We start from the raw sequence: 12,390 nt of genomic DNA, 5'->3' as shown, positions 1-12,390 counted from the left end.
TCTGTTAGTCTTTTGCTGTATGAAGCCTCTGCCCACCGCCACCTCCCTTCCCCTGGGAAAACTGGGGCCACTTTTGCAAGATCCTTAGAATTCTCAGAGTGACGACCCTCCGGCTGTAGTCCCTTCAGTTTCAGTTTGTCACACAGTTGCCATGTCCTAAAACTTGAGTCGCTGACGGTCTTGCTTTGTGGCCCCGTGACGTTTTACTAAACAATCAGATATAAAGAAGGGCCAGTGACACGGAGGATGAACTGTGAAAAGCAAGGCTGAGAAGAAGCACCGGGTTTCTAGTTGTTACCACAGGTCAGTCTGGGAGATGATTTTCAGCATGACTGTGACTTAAAGGAAAACGCCAGGTGGCGTGGCGTGGTGGATCGACACCAGGGAAGGAGGTTGAAAGAGGCATGAGCAATGTGGGAGTCAGTTCTCTAGCACCCCCAGGATGCTCCCCAGAATTGTCAGGGGCGTGCACTGTCACTGGTGGTTCTCGCTCTGTTCTTTGATTGTGTATACAGATGAGCACTTAAATGGTTGCTGGGAAATATTGTCGATCAGGTGTTTTTAAAGTGCCCGTCAGTGGCTCAGGTTAGTTACCTGTGTCTAGACAGCGCCCCAGGCATGCGATGGCCAGGTCTTTGCCCGGGTGTTTCCTAACGTGGGGTCCCCTAATTATGGGCGGCCCCGCCTGGCGGGATTGGTAAGGAATCCCTGGGAGCCTCCCTTTCAGTTGCTTGTTGAAGGTGTGTGGCCAGCGCATTCATGTGACATGTGACCAGATCGGGGCCCAGGAGAAGGACATTCACCCTACGCCTTGTTTTCAGCAGCAAGAAGCGTCCTCCCTCACCTGCTGCATTTTCCTCCGGTTCTCTTTTTGATGAATGAACTTCCTGGGCTAAAATACCTGATAGATTTTTTTAAAAAACTCTTATGCAACGAAAACTCTTGTCTCCTGGTTCTTTCTGCAGGAGAAGGGTACTCCACCCCTAGTGTAACTCTAGGGTTTTGTTTGGCAAATCTTTTCATCGTAGGAGAGATTGGAAATACACAGTGGAGGTAGACTCCAGTGGGGAGTTAGAAGTTCTGGTCACCGGGTGCTTGTGTGACTTTTCTTAAAAGACGTGTAGAGTAGGCATTTCAGATCCTTCCTCTGTAAAATAGAGACATCAGCCTATGACTGGGATTTTGTGGACCAAATAAGATAAGTTATGGAAAATCATTGTAAGTGTCTTAGTGATAGGCACCTACCGGAGACATAAGCAGATACATTTTCAATTATATTCTCACTCCTTCATTGATTGCCTTTAATCAGGATGATTCGACATCTGAGTAAACATAGTCGGCAGTAACGTTGTTTTTTGACATTTACAAATACTTGAGAGTTTACTTTTCATCGATAAATTTGACTACGTGGCATTTCTGAGGGTTTCTCCCACTCTCTCCCTCCGGATAATCATTCACTCACTGGTGATAGCGTACGTGGGTGTGAGATTTTAAATTTGTATCCCACCTCATAGAAAGAACTTTGCAGCCTTTACATCTGCCAGACTAGAGATGAATATTCCAGGCTTTACATGATTTTTTTTTTTCTCCATCTGTCTGTCTCTTTCCCGTCTCTAATTTTGTTGGTGCATCAGGACTACTGAGCAAGTGAAATTTCTCTGTTTTCTGTTGTAAGTACTCCTGCTGTTCCTGTTTCTCCCTGGGACCATTGGCAGTTCCTCCCCCGCCCTCCCCGGACCGTCTCTCCATAGCATGTTGGCTTTCCTTTCTGAGTTTGACCTTCTGGTGATTTTTTTTCTTTTTTCCTTTTTTTTTGCATTTCATTTGCCCCTCCATGAGTCAGCTTAGCCTTGCAGTCGATAACCTAACGGAGTGGAACTGGGCCCTCCCACCTTGGGTGCGAGAGCCTGCGTTCCTGGCTTGGCACGCCCCGTGTGGCGCTTTGATGCTGCGCGCTGGCTTGGTCCCACGATCATCCATCCCCACGGTGGTTTGAGGAACTTCTCTGCTATGGAGCGTCAGAAATAGTCGACTCTTTTGATAGGGTCTTCTGCTGCCTTGGTGCAGGGGGATGCGTTTTACCGAGTCAGCTCAACTCAAGTTTGATGTCAGGGGTAGCGCTCAGGCATCGCGAGGGAAAACCAGGTGGTGGTTCACACTCTCGTGATGTGTATGCTGGTCTGTTCTTTGTCCCCCAGAGCGAGAAAAAATTGCTCTTTTTCTTTTCTTTTTTCTTTTCTTTTTTCTTTTCTTTTCTTTTCTTTTCTCTTTTTGATCAGAGTGGTGGTACTGGAAATTTTAAGTATGTTGAAACAGACCAGAATCTGAATCAGTCTTCGGATCACAAATTAGGTGCTAGTTTAAACACAGCAGGCGGTTTGAGCTTCCCCAGTTCCGGCCTTGACATTCATTTTCCATCTTACTACTTAATAGGAACAGTAACAGTTTGCTCAGAAATTTTTATTTTTACACACTCTGTTGCCCACAGCCCTTCTCCGTGAGCACACAGGTCTGGAGCCGTCTCACCAGACTTCTGTGGCTGTTAGCATAATAAAGAATTTTCAAAGACCGTGGTCCAGCGTGGTAATTCTAACAATGACTGTCAGAGCCCAGTGAGCGCGGATCAGACGATGCAAATGTCTCCCTGAGCCTAGGCTGCTCTCGAAAGAGCCATTGGTGACATGTCATTAAAACCCGTAGGGGCCCGAGGGCTGGTGTTCAGCATCCCGAGACGCGAGTGTTCCCGTCTCTCACGCGTAGACGTGTGCCTCGTGCAGGGCTGTATGCTTGGCTTCTGTCTGCACACACCGCTGTCTGCTCCATCCCACAGCACGGACGTGCTCAGCGTGATTCCAAACCGGCCTGGTGTTCTCTTTGTCTCTCCCCAGGAGTGGCTGTAAGGTGAAGAAATACGACGCTCAGTCTCTGGCTTTGGACGGCTGTTCTCAGGTAAGTCTGTGCCTGTCCCCACAATGTCTCCTGGACCAACCTTCCCCACCGGGGCGGTGATTAAGGAAGATTTTCCAGTGGGGATCTGAGTAACTCAGCTTTAAGTAAACCAGCTTCCAGATCCTTAACTTCCAAAACTGGTTCAAGAAGGCCTCCAGAGACAAGGGAACCATTCCTTCAGTTACATGCATTTCTTTGGGGATAACTTTTTGATGGAACTAGGGAGGAAATACGAATTCAGAGAGGAAAGAGAATGACGTAAATTTCTGACATTAAAGGGCTTGTTCATGTTCGATTCTAGGTAGGTCATTAAGTGTCAAATCACTAGATTCACTGGGTTGAACTTACAAGCAAAGTCAGTATTTAGAATATAACAGAATTTTTTTCCTTTCTCTTTAATTTTGTGTCTATAAGAGGATGGATGTTTTGCAAACTTACTGTGATAATTTCATGATGTATGTATATCAGACAATTATGCAGTACATCTTAAAAGTGTGCAGAGCTGTATGTCAATTTTATCAATAAAACTGGAAGGAAAAATAAGTAGACAAGCAAGTCAAGAAATAATATACAGCAGGTAGTATGTTCTTGGACTATTTAAACTCATGCTGAAAGCTATTTAGATGTCACCTGGAAATGCACTGGGGTACATAAATTTTCCCCCAAAATGTAGGCACCATGTGTGCAAAATACATGAAAACTACTGCCTTTAACCACTTCAATGTCTTGCTTGTAAATTTAGGCTAGAAAAGCTCCATTTTTGAGTTCTCGGGTTTGGGGTGCACAAGCCTGGTCCCAGGAAGTATGGCCGCTCGTGGCTGAGAGGTTTGTGTCCTGGTCCTCGGTCAGCTCACCGAACCCCCATGGGGGGTGGTCCTGAGACGTCACTCCCCCCACCGTGTGCCCCCCTACACGGTAGCATCCTATCTATCGCCTTCCCCAGGATGAAGGAGTGGTGACCTCCCAGCTTTCAGACATCTCCCACCGGGACGGCCACGCCACCGATGAGGAGAAGCTGGCGTCCACGACGTCGGGTCAGAAACCCGCGGGGCCCGAGGGGAAAGGTGAGCCAGAGGACGGCCCGGAGTACTTTGAATGTTCCAATGTTCCCGTGCCTGCCGTAAGTCGCACATTCGCATCCTCAGAAGCAGGTATGGAAGCAGATCTTCATCTTTCTTACTTACGTAAGCGTGGAAATGCCTGAGAGCCCAGGGCAGGAGATGCCTTAGGGAGGTCAGAGAACTGGGCCCCTCGGGGTAGGTTTAGGTTTAGGTGGCCGGTCTATGCTTTGCCTCTTGGTCTGGAGAAGAGACGCAAAAGTGTGTCCCGTGGAAGCTCCAGGGACAGACGGACAAGTGTGGCAGGACGCACAGAGACACTGGTGTGTCAGACTGCTTGAACTTTGTAGCAGTGACTTTAGTCTGGCTGCATCTTACAGTGCAGTGTCCCGTAACCACGTTGTGATCATTGGGCTCCTTGTTTCACATCTAGAAATAATAATAACCAGCAGGTGTGGTTACTCACCGCATGCAGGCACTGCTCCGAGTGCTTTACGTGTGTTCACTCGTTTCTCCTCACTGGGTAGTGTTCTCCCCGTTTTTCAGAGAGGAGAGGGAGACAGAGGTTAAGTGGCTTGGCCAAGGTCTCTTGTCTAGTAAGTGGTGGGACTAGGATTCTTTAGGATTCAAGTTCTTCACAGCAGTCTGGTTCCACAGTCTTCTGACCACAAGGCTAACTTGTAACAAGATGGTTTTCATTCCCCTGGACTGTTACCAGTTTTTTTGCTCACGGACATGGTGGGTTGAAATGGACCAGTGCCCTACAAAATTCTTCTTCATGGTCTTTTTTTAACAGAGGTTCTGGGGATTGAAGCTCATGCAAGCACATACTGTACCACTGAGCTGAACACCCCCCAACCTCCCTCATGTTCTGGGCCAACCTGGGCTGAAATTTCTGGCTGTGTTCCTCTTTAGAACATTTCAGATCCAAGGCCCTTTTCAGATCCCACATCGTATCTGTGTCCTTAACCTTGACTCGTGAAATGTTTAGCACCGTGTTCTGACTACATTAAAGGTCATTAAAGACTCAGGTCTTCAGCAGTGTAATTTAATGTGGGGCTTTTATACTTAGAATTCTAAAAATCATGATCTGTCATCAAACCAGGGAAGCAGGTGGAAATCTGGACTTTGTGAGAGTTCTGTTCCCAGCTCCCCGCCAACCCCAGGTCTGTTTCCCGTCTATAAAGTAAACGTGTCAGGCAGTGTTCCAGACTTCTTCCCTGGCCTCTTTCTGCTCTGACACTTTTTCCCCAAAGACCCCCGTTTGCCATTTCCTATTCTGTCTCTTTACCCCAGTTACGTAGGCTAGCCCTGAGTACTCTCGTACCTACACTTATTTCTTACACATAAAATACCTTTCTTTGCCGTCTCCTATGGAAATTCTGCCCATCCTTGCAGGTCTATCTCAAAAGTGTCACGTGGCTCCCACAGAATTTCTTCTTATGTTGCCGTTCAGTGTATTAGTTACAGAAGGTACCTTTGATAAACTTTTTTTAGGTTAAGAACTATGAGTGATTCATCTTCAAATTTCCTCTGATGCAGGTGCACGGTCACGTTCGTTGAATAATATTCTTCCTCGCTAGGAGGAAATCCCTTTGGCAGAAATCTTTGGAGCTGGGGTTCTACGTACAGAACAGCTACTGTCAATGCTGTTCATAACTGACCAACCGTAACATGGGGAGGTGGTGGCGGGGGTCTGTGTCCTGGGAGAGTTACCTTCGAGCGAGGTCTCGATAGATACGGACAGAGATGTACCCCGGGGTGATCTCTCACAGGGGTGGGAAGGAACCTGTCTTGTAGGTAAAATGCCCAGTAACTCTCCATGAGTTCAGGGCAGGTGGGAACACCAGCTCGTCCTGAAAATTTTGGGCTGGATCCTGTTGGTATAGGGGAGCCGTTGAAAGTTTTTAAATGGAGTCGTGATGGTCATATTTGTGTTTTAAATAATGCACTATTGACAGGACACTAAAAGAGTAATTTGTTATTGCATGTACAGGATTGTAGGTTTAATGTTATGTGTGCTGTCCCATATTTAAAATTTTTCTTTGGTAAATACATGTGTCCTTTAATTAGAAAAAGCATTATGTTGTGTGTTTTTTTTTTAAATGTTGACTCTGGTGGTAGAGACCAGGAGACCAGTCTGAAGGGTGTGGGAAGGATAATGAATTTCGTTTCCAGGCACTGCCATCTTGAGCTTATTGTTTTGTCTGCTGTGTTAATTCGATTGAGGGTACCTTTCCCGGCTGGAATTTAGATTCACTCCAACTTGGTAACAGAATAGCTCTCAGTGTTATGGGTTAAGACAACTCCCTTGTAAAACTTCTCATGGACACAAGGGGGCAGCCTTGTCGCTCTTTCCACCTGAAGACCTGGTTCCCTTTATGGAGGACGGGCCACGAGCTCCTTTCTCCAGGGCGTTTTGGACCTTTGACAGCAGTCAGCAACATGCAGTGTGCACTCAGGACCCCTGAGATGCTGGTCTCGGGTTCACAGACATCCCTCTAGGCCTTCACTGGGGTTTCCCAGAGTCTCTCACTAGGAGGGGACAGCACCAACTTCTCGGGGTGACCGTAACCATGACTCTCTGTGTTTCAGGCATCGAGAAAGACACGTGCCAGAAGATGGAGAAGGAAGGACCTGCGGGGCCCGTGAGTTCCTCCACTTCGGGGGCAGGGCGGGCGGGGCGCAGGGTGTTTCAGCATTTGTTCTGAAGCCCGTGTTAATTCCCATAAATAAATCCTAGGCAGTGTTTGGTGACGGGAGTGAGATGCAAACAAAGCACAATTTCTTCAGGTCCTGAGACGTCCTGCAGTGTCACCACCAGCACTTGCCTGTGGCTGGACATCCTGAGATGTCCCCTAAGTGTGAAGTTCAACCAGCTTCTGAAGGCTTTTAGTACAAAAAAGAAGGGAAAACAAAATACCTAACTTTTTACATTGGTTACACAGTGAGATGATGACCCCTTGGAAATGCTGGGTCCACGAAACTGTATCAGTAAAATTTAATTTCACCTGTTTTTTACTCTTTAAATGCGGCCACTGGAAATGTTTTAATTACACATGGCTTACATTGCACTTCTTTTGAGAGGTGCTGGTGGGAGATACAGAAAGGAAGCCAACGTTACGTTGGTTGTGAACGTTACACTGGGATGTGTCCCTGGGGCTGTGGGCACCAGGGCTGACCGGCTCTGTGGCAGGTGTCAGGAAGGCTGGACTTGAGCTGATTGAAAACAGTTTTTTAAAACTTTTAGGCTTCCAAAAATAATATGAGGAATTCTTGTAAATGTTGCATGCATCCTCCCCAAATGTTAACATTTTCTATAATCACAGTGCAGTCATCAAAATCAGTTAACACTGATACAGTATTATTATCCAATCTGTAAACCATACTCAGGTCTTATCAGTTGCCCTAGGAATGCCCTTTTTCTGGTGCAGACCCCACACTGCACTCAGTTCCCGTGTTCTCAGGCCCCTTTAATCCGTGACAGCTCCTCAGTCTGTATCCTTCCGGACCTTGACACTTTCCAAGAGCGCCAGTCAGTTATTTTGTAGAGTATCTTTCAGTTTGCGTCCGTCCAGTGTTTTCTCACAATTCAATTCAGTTTATACATTCTTGGCACAGATAGATCAGAAGTGACCTTGTGGATATCAGTGTGTCCCATGATGGGTGGAATTAGCTTTGGTCATGTGGTTGAGGTGGTATCTTCTAGGTCCCTCCTTTTGAACTAAGTTTTAAAGGAAGAATGAGGGTTTCGGGGCAGATGAGATAACAGGGGGCTCCAGGCAGGAGGGTTGTTCCTCCAACGACACGGGGTAAGAAGGGGTGTGGACTTCATAAGGAGCTGTAAGGGTGGATACTCTCCTGTGACTGGAAGAGTCCTGTGCTCATGGGAGGTGAGGGCCAGGCCATCGGGGCCCTGTAGACGTCATGTGTGGAGGGCTGGAATTCACAGCGGAGGCACCGGTCACTATCGCCCGGTTTCAGGCGGAGCATCGTGGTCGGCAGTCGTTCGGGGGAGGGGGCGGGGTCCGAGCCTTGGCAGGTGGAACCATCGCTGCTCGGTGGCTCAGCAGGATACACGGCAGCTAGGGTGTAGGTGGCAATCAGAGAAAGCCCCTGAAGGCCACTCAAGGCTTCTGCCCTGAACATCCAAGTGGTCAGTGTCAGCTGAGGACCAAGCCCACGGGGCCCCCGTCAATAAGTGGCACCACTGTCCATCTCATTGTCTGCCCCTCACTCTGGGGTCGTCCTGGACTCCTCCTTTCCTTTACTCCCACGGGCAAGGTCTGTGGCTTCTCTGTCCAGAAACTGTAAGTTGTAAATCCATCTACTTCTGCTGAGCCCGTGGTACCACGACCACCACTGAATACGGTGGCAACGTCCTAAGGAGTTTCTCTGTTTCCAAGGCTAATCTCGCGTCTTTTTCCGTAAGCCAGGATCGTCCCTCTTGGCTTAAACCCCTTCGGTGGCTTCCCTTGTCTTTAGACGAAGCTCAGACCCTCCCTGTGGCCAACGCGACTTCTGCAGAGACCTGGCCGCTCTCCCCGCCCCGAGCACCTGACTCTTGCCCTCTGAGCAGGGCTGCTTGGTTCTGCTGACCTGCCCCCTCGGGTCGCCTTCTGTCTGGCTGTCCTCACAGGACCACAGTGCTCGCTGCTGTCCCTTGGCACCTGCCGCAGTAAACTGCCGACGCCGGAGTCAGTAAATCAGGAATACAGGGGGAGAGGGATGCGTGAAAGGTCGTTTGTAGACATGGGACTCTGAGACGCCTGTAGGACCAGGTTCTAAGTTCACATCCCCGGAGGCAGCTTGGAGTCCAGAGCTTTGGCTCAAAACAGGTCTAGGTTGACATAGGTAGACCTGAGGGCCCTGGGGACGTGGGATAGCGGAAGCTGTAGGATCAGATGATGTTGTGATCAAAACAGTCTGCCTTGATCCACAGTAAAAATACATGTTGCGTCTTGACTAATAGACCACGTGCCACATCTCAACACAGGCATTTGTGTATTGATAAAACAGATTGCACGGAACGGGATCTACCTTTCTCCCTGTGAGTCCCTTTAATTTTTTTTTTTTCTGTTCTAGTTCATTTTTTTCATGCGCATTCCTTGTCCCAGTACCTGTTTTCGTGACTCACTGTTAGGCTGTGACCCACGGGGTTTCCCTGGAGGATGTGGAGGCAGAGGGAGGGGTGGGAGTCATGCACACAGAGATCGGGGACCCCGAGCGTTAGCCTCTCATGGGGACCTCACACTGCAGTGGTGGTTATTTCTGGACAGAATCATCCTTTTGGGAGCCTGGTCACCTCATCCCAGCACAGCCCCCATGACCAATGGCACAGTCCCTTTGAGGGCTCCGAATGCCTCCCTTCTGCACGTGGTGAAGTGTCCCCTCATCTGGGGGGTGCCTGCAGTCCCCCCGCGAGAGGATGAGACTCCATCCTCCGCCCCACACACTGCCTGGTTGTGCACGGTGACCAGTTCCTTTTTGACGTGTTCTAAGTCCTCAGGGGGCACTTTCTAGTCTGTTCCGTGTGCAAAAGTGGCAAAGGGGTGGTTGAAGAAGGGCATGGCGAGTAGGCCAAGCATTGTTGGTCTGCGTGGCTGCAGATTCAGGAGGTTCCCCCAGATCTTGAAACACAGTTCAAGTTGCAGATTCCCCACTGATCCTCCTAAGGTTAGCCACACCCACCGCCTCTTCCGAGGAATTGTGAGGATGAAAGAGGCTGATAAGGGGAAAGGCTGAGCCGGGAAGCCTGGGCCAGTGTGAGGGTGACTGGGAAGCGGGGGAAGAGAGAGAAAAGGGGGAGATCTGTCTCGGGCGCCTGCAGCCCTAGAATGTACACTGGGTTGTGATCTTTGACCAGCAACCCAACCCCAGCTGAACTTGCGGGAATAAATAATTTCTACTCCCTTAGAATGTTGAATAAATGTTGCATAAAGAAATTTCAGTATTCAAAACACTGAATAAAGGAATCCGTTTAATCTAGCACTTACCTGTTTAAGCCTCCCGGGGGGTTGATTCGAAGTGCATTCCTGTTGTAGCCTCGTACCCAGCGGTGGGGGGCGGCCAGGGCAAAGTAACCAAGGCCTGGCCTGACGAGGGACACTCAGCGGGGGCCTTAAGTCTCATCTTGCTTTTCAGCCCGTGATCTGCAGCATTTTTCACTGAAGAGTCAATTTGTTTATTTATTTTTAAAGAATTCTTAAAGTTGTTAGAAGTTGAGTTCTCTTGGCTTTTCCAGCGTGTCTGTTTGAGGAAGGTGGTGGGGGTGGCGCTGCTCTAACAGGTTCAAGGACAGATGGGGTGAGCTTGGCAGATCAGGGATTCTGAGCGTCTCATCCGAGGAGGTGAGCAGAGAATTAATTACTTGGTAGCATCTGTGCTCACCATGAGCATGCAGCCAAGACTCCCCTGCGTCCCGCTGTCTGTAGACAAGTCTTGGTGGGTCCTCAGTGCTGAATGCTTTGTGGGTCGGGGAGAAGGACTGGGGGACATGAAACAGGACCCTTTTGGAAGGATGTGATTCATTCAGCATCTTTGTTAAGCACGTACCAGTTTGCCCAGCCCAGGAAGATCGCCAGGCCAGTTTTTTGTGATGGTAGATTTAGTGGGCTTTCTACGTTGTTTGATAAACTGTATTAAAGGACTGAGGAATGGAAAAAGCTAAATCCTAGAGGACTGGAAAAGGCGGCTGAAATTGGCCACGGCCATAAATTCCTCGTAAGAGCCATTGCATTTTGAGCTGTGCGTCTCGTGGGCGTGTGGCCAGGCAGAGCCCACCCATCTGGCTGTGTTTGCCTCCGTGCAGGGTCTGATCTTCAACTGAGAACGCTGCCTCCTTCAGAGACCTCGTTTGTTAGAGTGAAGTTGTTCAACAGGCAGGCAGACTGAATTCACTTGTCCCCCCACAAATGAATGAGATGCGGAACTCTAGACAAGACAGCATTTTCCTTACTAGGAAAACTTGGCTTATTTCCCAAGTAACATGAGGGTCACGGGAGGCACAGGGCCAGTTTCCCAGAGCTGACTTGACTTGGGGATTCCGATTTAGAATAAGAAAAACAAAAGGCTGATTTAAAATGTATTAATTTAGAATCAAAAGTCACAAGGTGAACCCAACATGTGGGCTTGGCCTAATGCGATACTGCCCTGTAGGCAAGTTATAGGGGAACAGGATTATGGGATGTGCTTTCTTGATAAGAAAAAGGTTAAAGTGATGACTGGGCATGTTGATTACAGCGTGATCTCATCATTTCTGGGTCAGGAAACCCGGGGCACCTTCACTAGGTGCCTCTGACTCGGGGTCAGTCACGGCCTGTGATCAAGGTGTAGACCAGGGCTGCGGTCACTCCAGGCTCCATTTGGGGCGGATCTGAGACAAGAAGGAAGGGGACAGGGCACAGCCACTCCAGGAATGACAGCAGTTAACACCAAAATGGTGGGAGATTTGACTCCCAATAGACTTTGAGCTTCTTTATAGGCTCATTGTAGTATAGTAGCATGATAAATGACATGCCCACAGGTGCCCCGATAGGCTGAAAGGCCAAAGAGTGGGCAGTGGGCAACTTCCTGGGAACCCCAGCCCCTCCCCCAGGGTAGTTGGAATGGTCCTCCCTCTTGCCGGTGTGTGAAGCTACTGAGCCCATAAAAACTAGCAACACTGCCCCTCTTGGCCGCCTCCCTAGCTCTCTCTTCTCATCTTCGTAGACGGCTCGCACTCTGGCTGTGGAGTGTGTGTCCACTTTTGCTTTAACCTGAGCATCACAACCCCCACACCTCGTGGCCTTTCTCTCACCTTCTGAAACAGCCTACACTCTATGTAGTATGTGTCTCTCTAAATAAATCGACCTTTACTCAGCTGTGGCTCGCTCTGTGGCATGAAGCCAAGGACTCACACCTGGCAGGGCACGTCCCGGGGGCTCAGCTGAGACCTGGGACACGGCCATCCCCTCACCCTACATTCATTTCTCCTGTATCAGATCCGCCTCCAAGATCACTCCCGTGGCTGTTGGTGGAGGCGACTGTTCCCTACCACGTGCTTCCATACAGTGCCTCACAGCCAAGCGTCTTTCAACTAGTGACATCCCGTGACTGTATGTCTTCTGTTCTTTAGAATAGAGCCGCCAGATCCAGCTTCGCTCAAGGGCAGAGACACACGAGAGGACTGATACCAGGAGGTGGGGTGGTTGGAGCCTTTTGGGAGGCTGCCGACCACAAGCAGCTTCTGGCCCTAGTGATGGAAATCCTCTACGGTAGAGAGTGCTTCCGGGACCTGGGCTTCTGTCCGCGTGGTGTCCTCCCCCAGATGCAGCTGGATCGCGCACTGCCGGCTTGTGGCTTTTGCATTTCCCTTTTCTGTGCCCTAAGCCAGGGTTTTCCC

General features: G+C 49.2%; 1 protein-coding gene across 11 annotated transcripts in view; it reads left to right on the top strand.

The window, feature by feature from the left end:
• TACC1 (transforming acidic coiled-coil containing protein 1) overlaps positions 1–12,390 on the top strand; it is a 95,089-nt gene that overhangs the window by 66,756 nt on the left and 15,943 nt on the right. For 5 of the 11 annotated variants that reach the window (XM_064477442.1, XM_031440078.2, XM_064477447.1 and 2 more), the window contains 3 exons: positions 2,889–2,949; positions 3,893–4,100; positions 6,603–6,655. In XM_064477442.1, the coding sequence (XP_064333512.1) occupies positions 2,889–2,949; positions 3,893–4,100; positions 6,603–6,655 (322 nt within the window). Of the gene's footprint in view, positions 1–1,634; positions 1,671–2,888; positions 2,950–3,892; positions 4,101–6,602; positions 6,656–12,390 lie in introns of all 11 variants that reach the window. The other 6 variants (XM_031440077.2, XM_064477448.1, XM_031440081.2 and 3 more) reach the window with 3 other exon arrangements.

The sequence above is a fragment of the Camelus dromedarius genome, chromosome 22 (genome assembly GCF_036321535.1).
Source record: "Camelus dromedarius isolate mCamDro1 chromosome 22, mCamDro1.pat, whole genome shotgun sequence".
Classification (NCBI taxonomy): Eukaryota; Metazoa; Chordata; class Mammalia; order Artiodactyla; family Camelidae; genus Camelus; species Camelus dromedarius.
The sequence above is the reverse complement of the archived record's forward strand: the minus strand, read 5'-3'. Positions and strand labels throughout refer to the sequence as shown.